At 37.3% G+C, this 20,764-nt stretch overlaps 1 protein-coding gene and 1 long non-coding RNA gene across 3 annotated transcripts; both read left to right on the top strand.

Moving 5' to 3' along the window:
- The first annotated feature begins 315 nt into the window (after positions 1 to 315).
- On the top strand, positions 316 to 15,427 carry nherf2 (NHERF family PDZ scaffold protein 2). Of its 2 annotated transcripts, XM_082164451.1 has the most exons (8): positions 316 to 856; positions 888 to 1,438; positions 3,046 to 3,276; positions 7,514 to 7,750; positions 10,492 to 10,686; positions 12,702 to 12,855; positions 13,446 to 13,684; positions 14,778 to 15,427. In XM_082164451.1, the coding sequence occupies exons 2-8, from the start codon at positions 1,205 to 1,207 to the stop codon at positions 14,985 to 14,987; spliced, it is 1,500 nt and encodes a 499-aa protein (XP_082020577.1). In that variant the 5' UTR covers positions 316 to 856; positions 888 to 1,204; the 3' UTR covers positions 14,988 to 15,427. The 2 variants fall into 2 exon arrangements, with proteins under 2 accessions (XP_082020577.1, XP_082020576.1); XM_082164450.1 differs by having other exon boundaries at positions 316 to 1,438.
- A 4,426-nt stretch (positions 15,428 to 19,853) lies between these two features.
- LOC309494971 lies at positions 19,854 to 20,576 on the top strand. Its single transcript, XR_014204494.1, has 2 exons — positions 19,854 to 20,004; positions 20,110 to 20,576. It is a non-coding gene; the product is annotated as an uncharacterized lncRNA (long non-coding RNA).
- Positions 20,577 to 20,764: the final 188 nt, after the last annotated feature.

Raw genomic sequence — 20,764 nt, 5'->3', positions numbered from 1 at the left:
TTATGTTGTTCTGTCGGATTATAGTGTCGATTACACTGAATATGATCAAAAAAATGTTGCCGACGGCAGCTTTAAGTATTCAATAAACGCTATTTCAATTTGAACAACCTTTTTGATTTAATTTGAGCCTTAACAGTTTTTGTCAACACTAGAGGGCAGACCGCTCAAAAACTACTTCACAAAAAAAATTGCACCTACACACACATTTACAGATGTAAATATGAGGGGGGAAAGCATCAGATTACCAAATAGCCTACCGTACATCTAGCGTCATGTAGGCTATTCATTGTAAATCTGTTTTCTAACTGAATGATTTTGGGGCCTTGCGGATTTGCAGTTGAACGTGTGGGCGAGCTGGCCTGTTTTAAATGCAGTGGGTGATAATGGACCTTATACGGTAGATCATCACTGCTCCAGGTCAGTTATGTGTCTGTGTTATTGAAGCAGTGTGGGTAAGATGAGCCGATCCCAGATCTGTCCAAAAGCACACATGAAGAGGAAGAGTTCCGCATGGATATCTGTGACTGTGACTTATCCAACATCTGATCTATCCAATCCTCATCCTCTCTCTCTCTCTCTCTCTCTCTCTCTCTCTCACACACACACACACACACACACACTTTACAGTTTTCTCTCATCCTCTTCCACCTGTTCCGTTCTCACGCTCGCACACTGATGCCTCAGAGACTCATTTTGACTATTACTGATTGATTATATTATTTCTGAAGAAGAATTCGCATCCTTTTATCACTGGGAACGCTTGTGGAATGCGCGTGACTGACGGGACGTCTCCTGAACAAAACTTATCGGACTGTAAGTGTGATGAAGAGAGTCATTTTGTGGACGATACACTCGAGTAAAGATCTGCTTTTCAACACAAATTGAAGAAAACATATTTTTAACACGACGGGATTTGGTGGGGGGTTTTTTTTTATGTATTTTGTTTCGTTTTTATTTGTTTTTTATATTAATATAGGCCTATAGTAGCCAGTTTTTATTTTATTTTATTAAAATAGTAAAAAAAAAAAAAATCGCTATTATTTCTCATCGTTTTTGTAGGCTATTATGTTGTTTATTTTCTTAACGGCTAAGAATCAACGCCTGCAGACTCAGCATGTGGAATAATGCCTCCTTTAAAACTTAACTCATCATATAGCAGCATATATTCATGTTGTGACTGAACGCGAGTGCAGTGCACTTGGATATGGCGAACACTCTGGAGAGAGAGATCCTGGAGCGGGAGCTCCGTCCACGACTGTGTTATTTGACTAAAGGAGATCGTGGGTACGGGTTTCATCTGCACGGAGAGCGCAACAGTGGAGCGCAATACATCCGCAAGATCGAGCCGGGCTCCCCGTCGGACCTGGCCGGGCTCAGGTCCGGTGACCGGGTGGTGGAGGTCAACGGGGAGAACGTGGAGGGAGAGACGCATCAGCAGGTAATGAGAGGAGAACCTGTTGGACCACTTCACCTGGGAACGTGTCCCCAAAAAAAACCTAGTGAGATGCCTACCTAGACAGCATCATCCTGTAAAGCACGCCATTCGGAACGCGCGTGAGACCCGCAATGCTGTCTAGATAGGGATCTGAGTATGTTTTGAGACCGGTCGTGTTGTAGGCTATTCCACACTAACGTGACAGAGTTAATGTATATTTGCTTAAGATTGTATCATTGTGTGTAGATGTTAAGAAAACAGTTGTCTCGCCTCTGCGAAACCTACTAAACTTTCGCCTCCACCCTAACAAACATTTACCGTGGTAACCACATTTTACCATAGTTAGGCCTATTACTGGGAAAAACTATAATAAATAAATAGGGGACCGCCTTGAAATAGTGCAATAAGTTTATTGATTTTTGTCTTTCTTTACTTTTTACTGTAGTGTCTTTATATCTAAAATTATGGTGATCCATAGTACAATAAATTTGTAAAATTCTAATACCATGCTGAATGACATAATATTCATGCACCATAGCATTTGGTATAGAGCCCTTAAGGGACATGGTTAATAGTAAAGAATAATAATGAGATGTGAGTAAAAATGTCATTTCTTCTGCTTTCTCTCATAAAACTTTTGCGTTCCCCAAGAAACTTTGCATGCCCTAGCAAACCTTTTGTTGCTTAGAGAAAGTTTGATTTTTCTAGCAAAACTTTTGTAGGCCTATTCCTCCGATAATCTTTGTGTTCTCTAGCAAAACGTTTGTGTTCCTCCGAGAAACTTGTGTTCTCTAGCTAAATGTTTGTGTTCCTCCGAGAAACTTTGCGTCCCCTATTTAAACTTTTGCGTTCCCCCTAGAAACTTTGCGTTCTCTAGCAACATTTTTGTGTTCCCTGATAAACTTTGCATTTGCAAGCAACATTTTTGCGTTCCCTCGAGAAACTTTGCGTTCTCTAGCAAAACTTTTGTTCCTCCGAGAAACTTTGCGTTCTCTAGCAAAACTTTTGCGTTCTTGTGAGAAACTAGGCATTCACTAGCAAAACATTTGCGTCCCCCTAAGAAACTTTGCGTTCTCTTGCAAAACGTTTTATGTTCCTCTGAGAAACCTTGCGTTCGTTTGCAAAACTTTTGTTCCCTGATAAACTTTGCGTTCTCTTGCAAAACTTTTGTGTTCCCTGATAAACTTTGCGTTCCTGCGAGTAACTTTGCGTTCGCTAGCGAAACTTTTGCGCTCCCGCAAGAAACTTTGCGTTCGCTAGCAAAATGTTTACGTTCCCCCGAGAAACTTTGCGTTTTTTTTTTGCTAAATGTTTGTGATGGAAATAACATGAGGTGGGAGGAAAAACAGTTTCAGTGATTTTGCAAGAGAATGCAAAGTTTCTCTGGGAACGCAATACCTTTGGGAGAGTACGCAAAAGTTTTGCGAGCAAACACGAAACCATTAAAAATATAATTTTCCCTCCCATGTCTCCTCAGGGGCTCTGTACTATGGTACCCCACGGTACCTCAAAGAATAAACTACTATGATTAAATTGTCATAGTACCAAAAAGCGAGTGGTAATGCCATGGTACTGTGTGATACGTTTCAGTGGTTCCTCTTCTCTGTCAGGTTGTGGAGCGGATCCTGGAGGTGGAGCACCGCACCAGACTGCTGGTGGTGGACCGGGTCACAGACGAGTTCCTGAAGTTTCACGGGCTGCCGTGTACGGAGGAGAGGGCGATTGAGATGGGCTCTCTGTCTGCTCGTTCCTCTGCGGCGTCTTCTCCTCGCGCCTCCCCACGGGACCCCGCCACGCCTATCTACAGCAGACAGAGCTCAGAGGGCATCTTCATTAATAAGGTATTATTTTCATAAATGTATCGATGTAACTGAGCCGTCGGTTTCAGGATAGGTGGACTTGGAAACATGGCATGTCGTGTTCATACCTTCTCCGCACATGCACCTTCCTCTTGTGTGAGTGAGAGTCTTTGAGAGGAAGTCTAGGGGAAATCCAGCCCAGAGAGGAGCTGAGCGCTATATTTAGATCATACTGTATGAAGAAAAGGGTTGGGAATCGAGAATTCAGAATGGTTCATTCAATTCCATGTGCCACATTTTGTTTATTCCGGACCTTTACACGCTCCAGAAGTGCTTGTGTTGTGCATGTGCTCTTCAGGGGAATACCAAGTTTTTAGTCTAATCCAACCCTCAATGTAAAACGGGAGGAAATGAATGTGTCACTTGATAGAAGCTAGTCAAATTAGGCATGTGAACATGTCAGGTTACGTGACAAAACTATGCAAAGCAGGGTTGTTATTGTTAACTAATACTAAAAATAAAACCATGAAAAAAAAATTTTCATCACTCAAAATAAACATTCATTGAAATGAAATAACTATAAAAAAAAAAATTATTTTAGCTAGTTGCCAATGCAACATTTCTCATTTTCGTTTAGTCTAAAAATGAAAATAACTAAAACGATATAATCTAAAACTTAATAAAAACCTAATATAGACATACACTCTTAAAAATGAAGGTTCTTTATTAGCATCTATGAAGAACCTTTAACATCATGGAACCTTTCAATTCCACAAAAGGTTCTATATAGTGGAAAAGGTTCTTTAGATTATCAAAAACTAAATTCACACTGAGAAAAAATGGTTCTTTTAAGAACTGTTGGGGAACCAAAAATGGATCTTTAAAGGGGTCGAGACATGAGAAATCAAATTTTCCTTGATCTTTTGACATATAAGAGGTCTTTGTACCATTAAAACATCCTGTCAATTTCAGAGCTTAAAATATCCTCCTCATTATAAACAAAGCATTTATTTAATCAAACTCCAAAAACGGCTTGTTTGGATATTGCGGGATCTGTGACGTCACACAGGTAAATACATTTGCATATGACTGCCTCCAGAGCAATACATCGACCAATAGTTCTACATTATTGGACCATAGGCCCCGCCCACTGGTATTCAGTCACTTAACGGCTGACATTTGGTTACACTGGATGTGAGCGTTGCGTTGCGTCAAAAAGCAGAAAGAACGCATTATAATCAGTGACGCTGTCTACACTGGATACAATATACAGATGCTTTGTCTGTAAATGACAGTTTTATATGGATAATGTTTTGAAAACGCTTGTTCACGTGCAATAGCGAGCGGGCAATGATACTGTTTCCTGTGCGTTAGCCAATCATAACAGTAGCCGTTTACTGACAGGTATTAAAGGAGCTGCCCTTTAAAAACGGATCATTTCAGAATGAGGGTTGAAAATAATAGTTTTTCCATATAATAGACAAATATATATATATATATATATATATATATATATATATTGTGCAAAAAACCTTTACTAACATTATAAGTGGACCTCAAGGAACATATTAATGACCCCTTTAATGGCATCGCTGGGAAAACCCTCTTTTTAAAGAGTGTATATGTTTAAAAAAAAATTGTATGCAGTTTATGATTATTGTTATAGTACGTTGAAATATTTGATTTTAGGACAATCAGACCTTTTGATTTGCGCAGATGTAAAATCAACCAAGCCTAAGATTACATGTGTGGTAAGAAATGAGGGATATATTTAATCCACCCAAAGACACTTTCTCTCTCTCTCTCTCTCACACACACACACACACACACACACAGCTCTTTATAGACGACCTGCGCCTCGATGTGTCCAGGTCAGGTGAGGTGTGTTGACAGCAGAAGGATATAGGATCTGCACACAGCAAGAGTCCTGTAAGCCATGAAATCCTGTGATAGTCAACATGCAATCATGTTATTGTTTTATTTTTAGCTGCAGACTTTCTGAACGCCATCTGCAATGGGATTCAATCCAACAACCATCTAACAGTGTTTGAGAGAAACTAAAAGTAACTAAACCAACTAAAAAGTGTTGCTTTTCCAGAAACTAGCCATTTCTGTATTCTGTATTCTTGAGTGTTTTATTAAAGGGATATTTCACCCTGGAAAGATGAATGTGTATTTAAAATGGGTCATTTATGTAGTAGAAATGTGAAATTATTTTAGTAGTTGGTGCCTTCTACCTTCTACTGAGAAAAGCCCAAAAAAATATTTGTTAATGTTAATGAAAGACAACAACTCCCAGAATGCACTTGTTTCGCTGCCCTACGAGGCCACACCCAAGCCACGCCTACCGGTTACAGAGGGCAGTATTGGAAGAAATGATACAGCTAGGCTACTAGTTGACTTGAAACTGAAAAGACGCCATTTTTTCGTGACATCCCCCTATGGGCAGGTTGAAAACATGCAGAACTAGCTCCTCCTACTGGCTGTAGTCTCTCGCCTCTGGCCAAAAAAGCCTCCGATGATGCTAAATGACGTTTTTTGTGTCATCTGAGTTTTTTTTCCAGACACACAATACAGAAATCTCTCGTCTCAGGGGGACATGAGGGAGGGAAGCACGGTCATTCGCAAATATTACCGGGTTTCTACTGATACAAAGCTTAATGCTTAAAGCACATATCTTTGCCCCAATGCAATGGATGTCTCAATGCTAGTTGCCGAAATTCAGAGCCTGTCTGCAGATTTTGGTCAGTCGGAGCTGACAAATTTCACAGAAAACTGTAGTGCATGACGGTTTGGAAGGCGTGGCCTTTTAAGTTCGCGTCCTTCGAAGGATGCAGCCTCTGAATTGGATCACAGCTGCAGACTCTGACTTTTCAGCGCCAGATTATGATTCCGTCCAGTTGGAGATCAATCATGTTTGATATTTTGAGCCAATTCTAGAACACATTATTGGTCATGCGTCTCCTTGCAACAAGGCACGTTTTTGCATTCTGACGTTGCATTCGGAACAATTTGAAAGTCTGGCAGTATGTGATCCTTAATCATTTAGTCTAGTGTATTCACACATTTCCCTCCTTGAGCTTACACATGACACTTATAACTTCCCCAAATGGATTGTGTCAGTAAAAGAAAATCATTTGAGTGAAATGTGTCATTCTAATGTTTAGAAAGTTTAAGATTTTAAAAGTCATGTAGTGTATTTCAGCCTGAAGTTATGAGCGTAATTTATGTGTTCAAGTTTGATGCTGTGAGCCTCACTGAACTCTTCCTGACTTTGCTTCTTGTAAATATTGATCTGATTTGAAGCTATTGTAATAAATCTGACTCTTAATTCTGATTAGATGAGCCATATTAATGAGCCAAGTAGCTTGGCAACCATGAACAGCCTCTAACTGAGCTAATTAACTGAATTACTTGGTGGAAGAATTGTTGAGTCTTATTAGTATTACTGAATCTATTTATGTAACTTGCTACAAATTGCTGTTGTTGTCATTATGTAAACAAAATAAGCCATCTGAGGTCTCATGTTACTGTGTTTTTACCACAGTTAAAGTCCCCCAGTGGTGAAAATCAAGGTTTTAATATTGTTGATGTGTCTATGTGGTGTTTTTAATATGCTTTAAGACAAACCATGTGCAAATTCGGCAAAGTCAACACCATTGCTGAGTATTTTCTCCTTAAAACTGCTGTGAACCAAAGAGTCTCAAAAACGCGTCACAAACTACCTTGTAACCAATCAGATCAACGTGTGATCGTCAACGAGTGGATCTCTGAGCTGCTGTGAGTGAGTGGAGGCGGGGCTAATTTGCATATTCATAGAACCGCGTATACTAAATGAGGCAAGGGTGTAGAGTTACATACAAGCTATGTATACAATACATTTTTTCAAGGAAAAAAAACGTTTAAATATGTCATTTTGGTGATCAAAGACGAGTTTTAAGGGATAAAATCATTGACTACAGGGGGACTTTAAGGGAGCTTCAAAAACACATTACTTGTGGCTTATCTTATCATTTTATATAGATCTTTATGATTATAGTACTGAACTTGTATGGAAGCCGATCATATCTTCAAGAGGCTAGTTTGACTGTGACTAGTAACTCATTTAAATTATGAGTAGGTTGTGTCTTGGCAAACAGCAGTTTCAAAGCAGCTTCCTTAAACACTGGCATCTGACTGCTCACAACACAAACAATACTGGCATTCACACACCTGACCACTGAAACTACTGAGTACAGAACTGACCACAGACTGTATTGTCTTCTGGTATTTCTCTCAGAGTCCCAGCAGCCCTGGAAGAGCGATGAACGGCTCCCCGCTCTACAGAGCTTGTGCCCGTCTGGCGTCGCCCGTGTTCCTGTCTCCGCCGTCCCCCAGTGAACCCAAGACTGAACCGGAGACTGAACCCTTCACCGAACTCACTGTTGAATCCAGCGTCACGCCCGAGACTGAACCCATCTGTGACCTCAGCACTGACCTCAGCACTGACCTCAGCACATCACAGACCAGCACGCAGGTAGAGTGAAGCCCAATTTTCTGTGTGAAAGCAGCAGTGTCTTTATTATGTAGATCTGCAAAGTCATTTTCGACACGATTAGTATTAGTATTGGTAGGTATTTGTACAGAAATCAGAAAATCCAAAAGAACTATTTGATTAGTTAATGCATCCTTGCTCAATAAAAGTATTAATTTCTTTATCATTTTTTCTTAAAGTCCCCCTGTAGTCAATCATTGTATCCTTTAAAACTCATCTTTGATCACCAAAAAAACGCCTTAAAACAGCTTGAATGTAACTCTACACCCTTGCCTCATTTAGTATACGCGGTTCTATGAATATGCAAATTAGCCCCGCCTCCACTCACTCGCACAGCTCAGAGATCCACTCGTTGACGATCACACATTGATCTGATTGGTTACAAGGTAGTTTGTGACGTCAAACACCAGCGATTTCAAACCGTGTTTTTGAGACTGTCTTTGGTTCACTGCAGTTTTAAGGAGAAAATACTCAGCAATGGTGTCGACTTATGAATTTACACATGGTTTGTCTTAAAGCATATTAAAAACACCACATAGACATATAAACAACATTAAAAACTTAATTTTAACCACAGGGGGACTTGAAATAAAAAAAAAATTGAAAAAAGATTTATCTTACTGAGCCCAAACTTTTTGAACAGTAGTGTATATGGTAGGTACACTATAGTTACTGTTTATCAAACTTATTTATGACTGTTATTCACCCAAGAAACCTTGACTTGCATTATACACTAAAATATGTCCTTCATAATTTGAAGTTAAGGTAGAAATAGCTCTTTAAGGCAGCACATTTTCACTTTTTGCAGTGCAGGTGGACCTTGGGAAAAAGTAAAATGCTATAAAAACAGATCTGTCCCTTTTAAGTGAAACTATATTTCCATCTCTCTCTCTGTCTCTCTTCTTTCATTCGTTGTCCTCATCCTCTCTCTCTCTCTCTCTCTCTCTCTCTCTCTCTCTCGGTGACCTTAATTCTCATTTACCTGCTTTGTTCACACACTCTCTGGTCCGGGGTGTCTGATTTCTGGGAAATTTTCCCAGAATTCAGTGAGAGTGTTGTTTCGTGTGTGTGTGTGTGTGTAAGATTAGATTAAGCGGCGTCTCACCCTCAGGAGGTAATGCACATGTGTGTTTGTAAGGCGAGGTTCTTCAGTCACTCTTCCCCATGGGACACAAACAGACACCACCCTTGTATTGTCTTAGAACAGGAAGTGACATGGTGTCTCACACAATGTCCCTTATTCCTGCTGGGCGTCTTTCACTTCTTGAAGGAAACGAGCCAACGGTCACGCACACACGCTCGCACGTCCTCATGTAGGTCCAGGGTCCTGCATCATGTATCATATAATATACCAGACAGTCTCTCTCTTCGGCCAGAAACTTTACGCAAGTACGCAGACTCAGGGCCGGTTCTAATCCGGCTCTGCGCAGACTTCACTGCAAGTACTCAAGGGAGCTGTAGTTTTCATCCAATGTCTGTCATTAAACCAGAAGTGCCATTGAACTCTATAGGCATCGACGGATCTTGCGACCATAGTTGGCTTTGGGAAACGCACCTCTGAATGAGAAAATTGGCTTTTTACATTCATGCACCCCACCTAAACATTGGTGAGAGCATAATCATAATAGTGATGAATATAAAATATTAATTATATATACCAGTCACAAGTCGCACGGGTATATTTGTGGCAATAGCCAACAATACATTGTATGTCAAAATTATTGATTTTTCTTTTATGCCAAAAATCATTGGGATATTAAGTAAAGATCATGTTCCATGAAGATATTTTGTAAATTTCCTGCCGTAAATATATAAAACATTTATTTTTGTGAGTGAATGCAGCACAATCGCCATCATAAATGGACAACTTTAAAGGAGATTTTCTCAATGTTTTGATTTTTTTGCACCCTCAGATTCCAGATATTCAATAGTTGTATCTCGCCCCATATATTGTCCTATCCTAACAAACCATACATCAATGGAAAGCTTATGTATTCAGCTTTCATGTGATGTATAAATCTCAATTTCAAAAAATGTTACTCATGTGACTTGTTTTGTGGTCCAGGGTCACATATATGAACAAAATGCAATTTGGCATATTATGATTTTTACGTTGACTATTGGAAAGGAGTTCATTTTCATTTTAATTAAAGTGATTATTTTAGTGAGATAAATAAGCCTAAATGATTGCACAAAAACATTTATAATGTGATTAAAGCCAGTTGGACCATTGAATATTTTTAAATAAGATGACAGCGTTCTTTTCCATGAGGGGGTTTGGCATCACGGCAACTTTGTTTCCAGGCGGATCGTTAAAGAACGTGACACACACGTCATCCTGTAGATTTCAACCAATCAGATGATGACTTGGAAGTGTTTAGACAGGAAGTGATCATCTGAACAACATGTAAAACGATCAAATACATACAAAAATATTAATGCCACAGCAAACTGTCTTAACAGAAAACACCAGAAAAATTGTGTCCGTACAAATACAAATGATTTCATACCTAAGTATTAATATACAGTTAATGTGGACTGATAGCACATCCAGACAAAACCTGTAGCAAACACTTTCACTGTTCCTCTGATTTATTTATTAATCGGGTTTCATTAGCTAATTATTAGCCTAAAACAGTACATTTTCCAGTTTTGTTGACCTAACGGAGCATTATATTTCCTCTCCATTTAATTTCCGTTCTGTTTTTTTTCTCTCTCTCAAGGAGGAGGCATTATCGGAGGTGGACGCGGTAACGAAAGACCTGCGTCCTCGACTGTGTCACATGACCCTGGGCGAGCAGGGCTACGGCTTCAACCTGCACTGCAAAAAGTCCCACCCGGGTCAGTACATCCGCTCGGTGGACCCCGACTCTCCAGCGGAGCACGCGGGACTGAGGCCGAAAGACCGGCTCATCGAGGTGATCGGAAGGGATTACATGAGCCTTGATTAGCCCAGATTAGCAGCAGTGGATCAGATTAGATTAAACCGCTTCTAGAGAAAGACAGATTAGCCAATCGAAGAGAAACGCCTGGATGTTTCTCTGTTTGGTTTGTTCACTTTGTGAAGGGAGGATCCCGTTTTAGAGCAGGGAGTTAGTTTGCTTTTATTTCAGTTTGCGTGCGTGCATTCGTGAGTTTGTTTGTGTGTGTGTGTGTGTGTGTGTGTGTGTGTGTGTGTGTGTGTGTGTGTGTGTGACACCGTGATCGTCAGAGACAGCAAATCCGTCCTAATGGATTTAATTTGCAGCCGTTTTCTGTAATTATCAAAGACAGACCAGTAATTATGACTGACGAACAGCGTATAATCCAGTCAACTGTGTTTGTCTCTGAATGCATTTGAGTATAAATAGCAAAACACTTATTCATAGGAAGTAATTCACTTCACAAATTAGTAATTCACAATATCATCATGAATTAATGCTTAAGATTTAATAGCTCCATCTCAAATGGCAACTTTCAAACTAGATTTTTGCATTTTTTAGGTAAACTACATCACAAATGGTGTGAGACGTCGAAAGTTTAACACGTAAAATTACCTTCAACATTAATTAATCTCATATAAACTTAAAAAAAGCTTAGGAGGAAAAAGCATCACTGATTTTAGACGTGGCACTTTCTGAATAAGATCCCTCAGAAGTCTTATGACATGGCTGGGACGCCCTGCATGTTTGTCTGCTTTATTAATAAGTCATTGACAAACCGCATATTATTATTTCCCGGTAAAACACCCTTCCTCCTGTATGAACGTCAGGAAACCCCACATACTTTCACATGCATTACATCAGTTTTCATGCGTTTCACCAGCCACAGGAACCCACACACCCCAAACACTATTATCAGACAGAGACAGCTGGAGAAGAAAAGTCAGATGAGAGTTTGCGAGTTATCTAAGGCTTCTTCAAATAGAGGAAGAGGAAGAGGAAGTGACATGGCCTCAGTCTCCACCTGCTGGACACAACTGTGTGTGGCACCTGACAAGTTATATAGTATACATAAAATCTATTTAATATTATATTTAGTATATTAGAATTTAAATAATATTTATGTATAATAATATTAACACATTATATATAAATGTATATATTAGTGCTGTCAAATTAATTAATCACGATCAATCACATCTAACAAAAGTTTGTATATATACATTTATATATATATATATATATACACACACACATATTATATATTTACAAACTTTTATGTTAGATGTGATTAATCGATGTGTGATTGATTGTATCTAACATAAAAGTTTGTATATCTACTGTATATATATATATATATTGATTTGACAGATAAATAAATATATATATATATATATATATATATATATATATATATATATATATGTATAATAAATAATATTGTTCAGTATAAGTGTAAAGATATGTACAGGTTTAGTCTCTCTTCCGTCTTGTTTTAAAGTATTGAGTCAAATAATATATACATAATTTAATTTAATATGATAACATAATATATTAAATTATGATGTTATAAAAATAATATATTTAGTATATTATAATCAAATATATTATAAATATATAAATATAATCAATAATATAGTTAAGTATAATCTTGCATACTATACGTGACCCTGGATCACAAAACCAGTCGCACGGGTATATTTGTGGCAATAGCCAACAATACATTGTATGGGTCAAAATTATAGATTTTTCTTTTATGCCAAAAATCATTAGGATATTAAGTAAAGATCATGTTTCATGAAGATATTTTGTACATTTCCTACCGCAAATATATAAAACATTTATTTTTGTGAGTGAAAGCAGCACAATCGCGAACATAAATGACAACTTTAAAGGAGATTTTCTCAATGTTTTGATTTTTTTGCACCCTCAGATTCCAGATTTTCAAATAGTTGTATCTCAGCCAAATATTGTCCTATCCTAACAAAGTAATCTCTCGTGTGTGTCTCCAGGTGAACGACTGCAGTATTGAGGGTCTGCGTCACGCTGAGGTGGTGCGGCTGATCAAGGCCGGCGGGACAGAGACGCGTTTGCTGGTGGTCGATCCAGACACAGATGAGCTCTTCAATCGACTGGGCATCGTGCCCACATCTACTCATCTTAAAGGTACAGAATGGGCTTTTGCGTGTCAACAAGTCAAGTCACCTTTATTTATATAGCGCTTTTTACAATACAGATTCAGTTTCAAAGCAGCTTTACCGAGATAACAGGAAAATAATGGAAAAAAGTTTGTTTCTATAAAAAAATAGCGTCATAGTGCAGTTCATTTTTGTTGTAAAAAAATATATTAATTTAGTTAATTTATATATCTCTGGAGAAAACCGTGATGTCATCGTCCAGCTCAGTTCAGTTCTCATATAATGGTGTCAGTGCAGGCAGAGCAAAAATATTGTTGAATATTAAATTAAATGGTCATAAAACATGCTCATACATCTGTCTGGCAAGTTCTGGAGAAGTCCACAGAAGCAAACTAAACTGGAAAGATGATATTTAAATGCTTTGTGTTTTTCTAACCTCACCTGACTGGTACTGTTCATTATAAGGAAAGCTTATGCAAAACATGGCGATGCTCTATGCAAACATTACTAATGTTCAGGGCAAACACTCGAGAAGCCAGTTGGTATATGGCGTGTCATATGTATGTATACAATCAGTTATGACTGTAATTATATTTCTGAATGATTTCCTTCAAACAGAGGACTGTGTGGACGGGCCGATCATAGAAGGCCCCGAGACGAGCACAGAAAGCCCTATCTCTGCTTCCCCGCCGCTCCCACAAGCCCCCAGGATCTCTCCACCAATCATCAACATCACACTGACAGATCCACCAATCACAAACGGCTCTCCCAGACACCAGACTCACAGAAGCTCCTCGTCCCGATCCACTTTATCAGAGACGAGCGCTGAACTCAGCAGCTTCGACACCAGCATCAGGGTGTGTGCGAGGAAAACCACTGGAACAAACGTCACAACTGATAGTATAATAATAACTGATTTATATGATATATTATTATTATTATTGGTAACAATTAAATTGATTATTATTATTATTAAAATGTTAATTAAGGATTCTTTTAATGTCTCCCATGGCAGAATTTGTCTTGGATAAAGGAAATTATGTTATAATAATAATAATAATAATACAATATATTATTTATTAATAATGAATTATAATAATAATAATTATTATTATTAATCTAGTTGTTGTTGTTGATTTTAATAATAGTTTATTGATATATTATTAATTCATTTAATAATAATTATTTATTGTTGGTTAAGTAATTTAATAATTTGATATAATATGATGATTATTGTTGTTATTATTCATTTTATTAATCATCATCATATTAATAATAATTTAATATTACATTTTAATATTGTATATTATTAATACATTTAATAGTAAAAATAAATAGCATTGTTTTTGGTAACACTAATAATAATTTAACAATTATAGTTATATCTGTGGTTGTGGATATTAATAATAATAATTTAACAATATGATATATTATTCATTTTATTATTATAATTGATTATGGTAACAATAATATTAATTTTATAATTATATATTATTGTTATTATTAATTTCAATAATAAGAATCATACTAATTAATTTAACAGTATGTAATATCATTAAATAATGAATGTATATATCATTAGTATATATTATTAGTATAGTGGTAACAATAATAATAATAATTTGATAATTATACATTATTATTATTATAATTATTATTATGTGCTTCACTGTAACTCACAGTACTTTATGCCGAAAAAATGAAATAACAAACGAAAACACAAAATATCTTTACCTTGAATGCACAGTTTGTCACTTAAAAGCGTCAAAATGCGAAATGTAACAATGTGCAAAGTCTGTACAGAAGGAAATATTTACTGTAATATTGCTCATGTAAACTGAGATTATTTAAAAAGTGCAATATTTGATAACAAAGTTAAGTAAAATGCACAATACATTTTATTTTAAGCAATAATGCATGTGAATTACAACTTGTTTTATCTTTTCATAGCTCACAGATTCTGACCAGCAGTCCAGCGATGACGCCCGCAAACCAAACCGAGATGTGAGATCCGAGGAGCGAGATCCGTTCCGGCAGAGCGGCCTGCAACTGAGCCTGACCGCGGCCGAGGCCAGGCAGAAAGCCCGGGCCAAACGGGCCAACAAGAGAGCGCCCCCTATGGACTGGAGCAAGAAACAAGAAATCTTCAGCAACTTCTGAGGAGCGCACACATCTGAAAGCTCACCTCAGATCTACACAGATCAGACCAAACACATGCATCTTAGATTAGATCCACTTCCTGAAAGGACTGAGATTATTCATCTTTCATGAAAGCATGAGAGGTTTGGATTCAGACCGTTTTATCTATGTTTTGCACTGAAATGCAACAGGTTGACATCATGCTCTGTGTTTAACTGAGCTTAATATGTTTTTTTTGCTAGTAAGTGTTTAACATTCAGCCAGTTTGCAGACAATAGCACAAGTTCCCGTCTGACATCGCAATGGGGAAGGAGAGTGAGAAAACTTAGTTACAAGGCAGAAACAGTAAGAAGGAAAGGCAATGTGAAAAGAAAGTGTCATTGTGATAGTGAAAGTGAACAAAAGATGGGAACGCTGTAGACTGAACATCGAGCTGGGAAGCCAAAGGTTGCAAGAAAGAAGTGCCATCAGCGAATGAGTACAGTAAGTTTGTGTTGGAAGGATGATAAGAAGAAACAACAGTAGACGAGAGAAGCTTCAGTCAGAGATCTTCACGCTAGACTCCAGTAAACACTGGTGACTAAATGCAGATCTGTATTGAGTTCATCTATTTCCTAAAACCTAAAAAAAATCACTATTAGCAGACAAAATATTTTTCCTTCAGGAGACAGATCCAAAAATATCAATGACATCATCTTGAACTCCACCGATTTTCAGCCAATCAGATGCTCTCTAGAATAAAAGCTTTTCATTTAAAAAAAAAGAAATGAGCTTCTCCCACACTAAACAAATAGCCTATTTATTTATTTGTTTTCTTGTCTTTTTCTCAGAAATGCTGGTTTTATTTTTCCATATGATACTGATGGTTTATTATATTATCGCTCAAGAGTATTTACAGACACTATAGTTCAACAGGCTGCCATTATCAACTTGTATAGATTAATATTAACCAGTCTGTTTGAGCGGTGAACTTCAACTGTTTTTTTGTTGTTGTTGTTTTTTACCTCAATCTTTACACGGATTTTTCAATCAAAAGTGAAACATTGGCTTTAACAGTGCATTAACACAGGAGTTCAGAAATCTAGCTATGTGTATTAATAATAATAACGCATAATTATATATTCTGAAAACTTAAAGTATAGATAGACTATACAACAATGTAACTGATTTCTGAAAAAAAGACCTTATATTTTCATCTGAGGCATGTATTATGTGATATTTTGTTTCTTGTTAATGTATATAAATTGTTCTCATCTCATGTATGTCCATTTTCTCATTTTCACACACTTATAAACAAAAATAAACGGAGTATTTTAGAGAGAAGTGGCCTTGATTTGATGGTGCAACTTCACGGTCTCTCTGCCGACCGCAGTTCTTCCGTCGCCCGCTAGAGACACACAGTTCATGAGGAGGACATAAATGAAACCAGCACTAATCCATCTGTAAACTTTCTACAACCCTTCAAATCATTTAGGATATAAATTATATGTGTTATGTTTGCAGACAGATGCATGTTTCTCAATAGTAATGGGTTCGTTGTTTTTTAGATAGGCTAAACAAAACCAAAAAAACGGTTTCCTCTGCTAATCTCAGTGTGTCTTTGTATCTCGTTTACACTTCTTTCCCATCGTCTTCTCTCACCTCTTATGATCTCTTCATCTTTCTGTTCTCTTCCACTTCCATTTTAAAGGAGTTTTTCTGGGTTACACCGACTGTGACTTCAGCTCCCTCTCACTGATGATGAATTGTGTCTGAGCGGGAAACTTGCCTAACAAACTCTCCTCATCTGTTGTAAGCAAGCAATGTAACGTTAGGTCTAATATAAAACAATGAGGTGTAATCAGTATTTAATGAAGAATAATTTATTTAAGTTTCCAACAATACAATGCAAAGACAGATATAATTCCAGTTACGTCAAATAACCGTTATTGTGAGCTGATTCAGGAGAAACGATTCGGGAACTAAAGCTGTAATTCACTCGACCGTTAGGGACTTTGTGTAGGAGTAAAACTGTGAAGTTAGATCAATATTGTGAATTAAATGATTATTATTATTAATTATATTTACATGAATAATACCAATCATTTTAGAAATAATATGTCGGAATATTACCACACCCCCATATTGGAACATGGGTAACGTTCGGTAACGTAGGCTACTGATTCGGTTTGAACCGATTCTTTGAATCAAACAGATTCGTTTAAAATAAATAGCATTTTCCTGAACTAAACCCCCTCATTTATTACTTAAAGCTTTGTGCACTATGCATTACATAAGTTCCTCAAACTAAAAATGTAAATATCTCTTTTTGTTTTGTTTTTAACCTTCTGGTGCTGCTCGCGTGGTCAAAAATGACCAACATTTTTTGTTTTTTGTTTTTTAACGAAATGAATACAGGCCTAATTTTTTTTACTTCTATAATGTTTTTTTTTATACAAATATATTGTATTTTTAGGGGATTTTATCATCCATATGATCCATTTATTACCTGTTAATCCCCTTTTGAACATTGACCTGGAAATGAGATTTCCAACTTAAATGGATAGTTCACCCAAACATTTAACTTTTGTCATTTACTTACCTTTAAATTGTTCCAAACCTGTATGAATTTCTTTCATCTGTTAAACACAAAAGAAGATACTTTGAAGAATGTCGGTAATGGTAACCAAACAGTTGATGGGCCCCATTGACTTCCATAGTATTTTTTTTTCCTACTATGGAAGTAAATGGCTACCGTCAACTGTCTGGTTACCAACATTCTTCAAAACATCTTCTTTTGTGTTCAACAGAAGAAAGAAACTCGGGCACACTGTCATTTAAACACAGGTTTAAATGTGAACTATCTGTGAACTGTCGTAAATCTTGAATGCTTTGGACTTAAATTTGGTCTGGCAAAAGAAGACATTTGGCAGATTATTGCTTGAGTGAAAAAAGTGAAACTAAAAAAAAATTATAGAACTTTAAGTTTATTATTAGTAAAAAAAAATGCATAAAAACCATGCTGCAACCTTCTGGTCTCTCTCTCGAATCCAATGGAAGTGACTTAAACTGCTATTCATCGACTGGCCACTAGAGACAGGTTCCAAAAGAGAGTCAATCCCATAGACCCCCATGTTAATACGCCCAACTTTACAGCAGAAAAAAACGTTTACAGCCTGGGACAAAAAGTGGTTTTGGTCTATATAGCTAATTTTGCTATATAGCCTTCATGACAACTGTGAGGGGTGTGAATTTTTTCATAACTCATCCGTTTAAATGTAAAGTTCTGCATAATTAAGGGCGTGGCCACTTGAGTGACAGGTGGATTGCCGTTGATGTCACTACTAGCCGTTTGTCTGCTGTTTGTTAGCGCCACATCACCTCAGATAATCCCGCCTCTTTGCCCACTTTCATTTATCCGAGAGTGACACGCCGCCAAGATGGCGACGGTCGGCTCCGCCCCATTTGGGCTTCAAAAATGCTCTTCAGAAACCTCCTGGTGACGTCACGGACACTATGTCCATATGTTTCTACAGTCTATGATAATACTATTTTAAAATTTATTTGAAATATACTTTATATTTGAAAAAAAAACATGTTTTACTCTAAAACTGTGAGAAAGTCAAAGCAATAAATTGAAACAAGTTCTAAATTTGAGGTTTGATATCTCAGAAAATTAGCTTTCAGTAAGATTTTGTTTGGCCGCAGTACTGGACGTTTCCACTAGATAAAATTAGTTTCCCATTAGTTTCCAATGCAATCATCTTTAAGTGTGACTATTTTTTTTACTATCATTTCAAATAATGTCCATGATTTGTGTGTGTGTGTGTGTGTGTGTGTGTGTGTGTGTGTGTGTGTGTTCACATAGCAAACTTTTACCAAGTTTCGTATCATTCCGATGAAGTAAAAAAATATTTTAAAAAACAAAACGTAAACATTTTCTGTAAAAAATTACGAACAGAACCAGAGGGTTAAAAATGTAACCACCATTTTTGTTTATTTTCAGAGCACAGGGACCACAGAAATTGTGATCATAAAAGTTTGGTAGTCTATTAAACAACAATTATGCATATTTCAGGCACAAATCTGTGTAGTGGACTAGTGGTCATCTTGGCTCATTTGCTGCCCTAGGTGCTCAGACATAAATGATCAATTAAAGATATAAAGTCAATTTTTATTTTTGGGTTAACTATTTCTTTTAAATAGTTTAACCAAGTATTTTGTTTATGATATTAATAGTACACACATACACACACACAAAAACTGCTGTTTCTCATGTCTCTGGTGTTTCTCTTTCATGTGATCAGAGTTTCTTCCTCTTTATAGTGGTTTAGTTCCAGCCCTCCAGGGTTTCACTTTAATAACGCCTACTGTCACACCACACATACTTCAACATCTCACCTTCTCCTCCTCCACACACACTCACTTCAACATCTCACCTTCTCCTCCTTCACACACACACACTTCAACATCTCACCTTCTCCAAGTGTACACATGATTTCAGCTCGGGTCTCATGATCGCAAAACACCCTTTACAGCAAAACAAACTGTAAAAGGTCAGCCCCTCTGAAAAGGCCACCAGGAGTCTGACACGTCTATTTCTCACTTGAGTTTGTTCTTGTTCTTATCCTCAATTTGATGTCAATGCAAGTTTATAAACCTGTTGATGAAACACGATTTCTGTGTGGAAACATCAATACACAGGGTTTTACACACAGAACCGCATGCATAACCAAGTTCCTGATACTATTTGAATATCTTCTGTTAGTCATCTCACCATTCGAGTGTACGGCTGATGCACGACGATTGCAAAGTGAAAACAATCAGATACATCAAACCTAAACTTCCTGCCATTGCTCATCTGTTTCCTGAATGTGGGTTAGTTGTTATGGTGTGCAGTGAGATGGTTGCAGCTGTCACACACACACACACACATAGATAAGGCTGGGTCATCATCTCAGAGACTGTAAAAACACATACAGTCAGGCTGTGATCAACACGTCTGGTGGCTCGTAAACACTTTTCAGATGCAGGAATCGGTTGGATTTTATGAAGAAAGGTGAGTCTCTACTGTACATTATCTCCATTAGTACATTGTAAAAACAGCTTGTTCGCCTGATTGAGTGGTTTAAGTCCTCTGAAGATCATGTCATATTTCCTGCAGGAAGATGGAGAGCTAGATAAATAGCGATATTGAACTACATCTTCAAATCTACAGAAACCTTCTGCTCTGACCTGAAAACTGTGAATTCGAGTAATATTCATCAGGACAACAAATGACTATTTGATTCGAATTAGCATAAACAACCTCAACAGATTTAGAGGCTTCAAGGCAGATGCAAGACTTCTCACGGGAGTTCGTTCTTTATTTGGCACAGACCTTCAGCCTGTTATTATATTATGAACACCAGTTATGTCTAATTAACCATAAAAAAACATTTAATTATTCAATTATTCTCATTCCAGAGCATTTTTCAGAAACTGCCACACCCATGAGTACATGATGATGTCATCAGCGCTTTAGTGTTTTACATGGAAGAGAATTGAAATTTGAAAATGTAGATTTAGGTGTATATAGATGATCTCAAAATGTACAAATATGAAATAAAAGCCACAACACGTTAATTTTGACTGCAGCTTTTAATGTCATTTATACAGTATGTCTATGTGGGGTTTTTAATATGCTTTAAGACAAAATAAGTAAATTCATAAGTCGACACCATTGCTGAGTATTTTCTCCTTAAAACTGCAGTGAACCAAAGGCAGTCTCAATGACAACCAATCAGATCAACGTGTGATCGTCAACCAGTAGATCTCTG

This window comes from Leuciscus leuciscus, assembly GCF_965113295.1.
Source record: "Leuciscus leuciscus genome assembly, chromosome: 3".
Lineage (NCBI taxonomy): Eukaryota > Metazoa > Chordata > Actinopteri > Cypriniformes > Leuciscidae > Leuciscus > Leuciscus leuciscus.
Note: the sequence above shows the minus strand (reverse complement) of the source record. Positions and strands in the feature narration are given on the sequence as shown.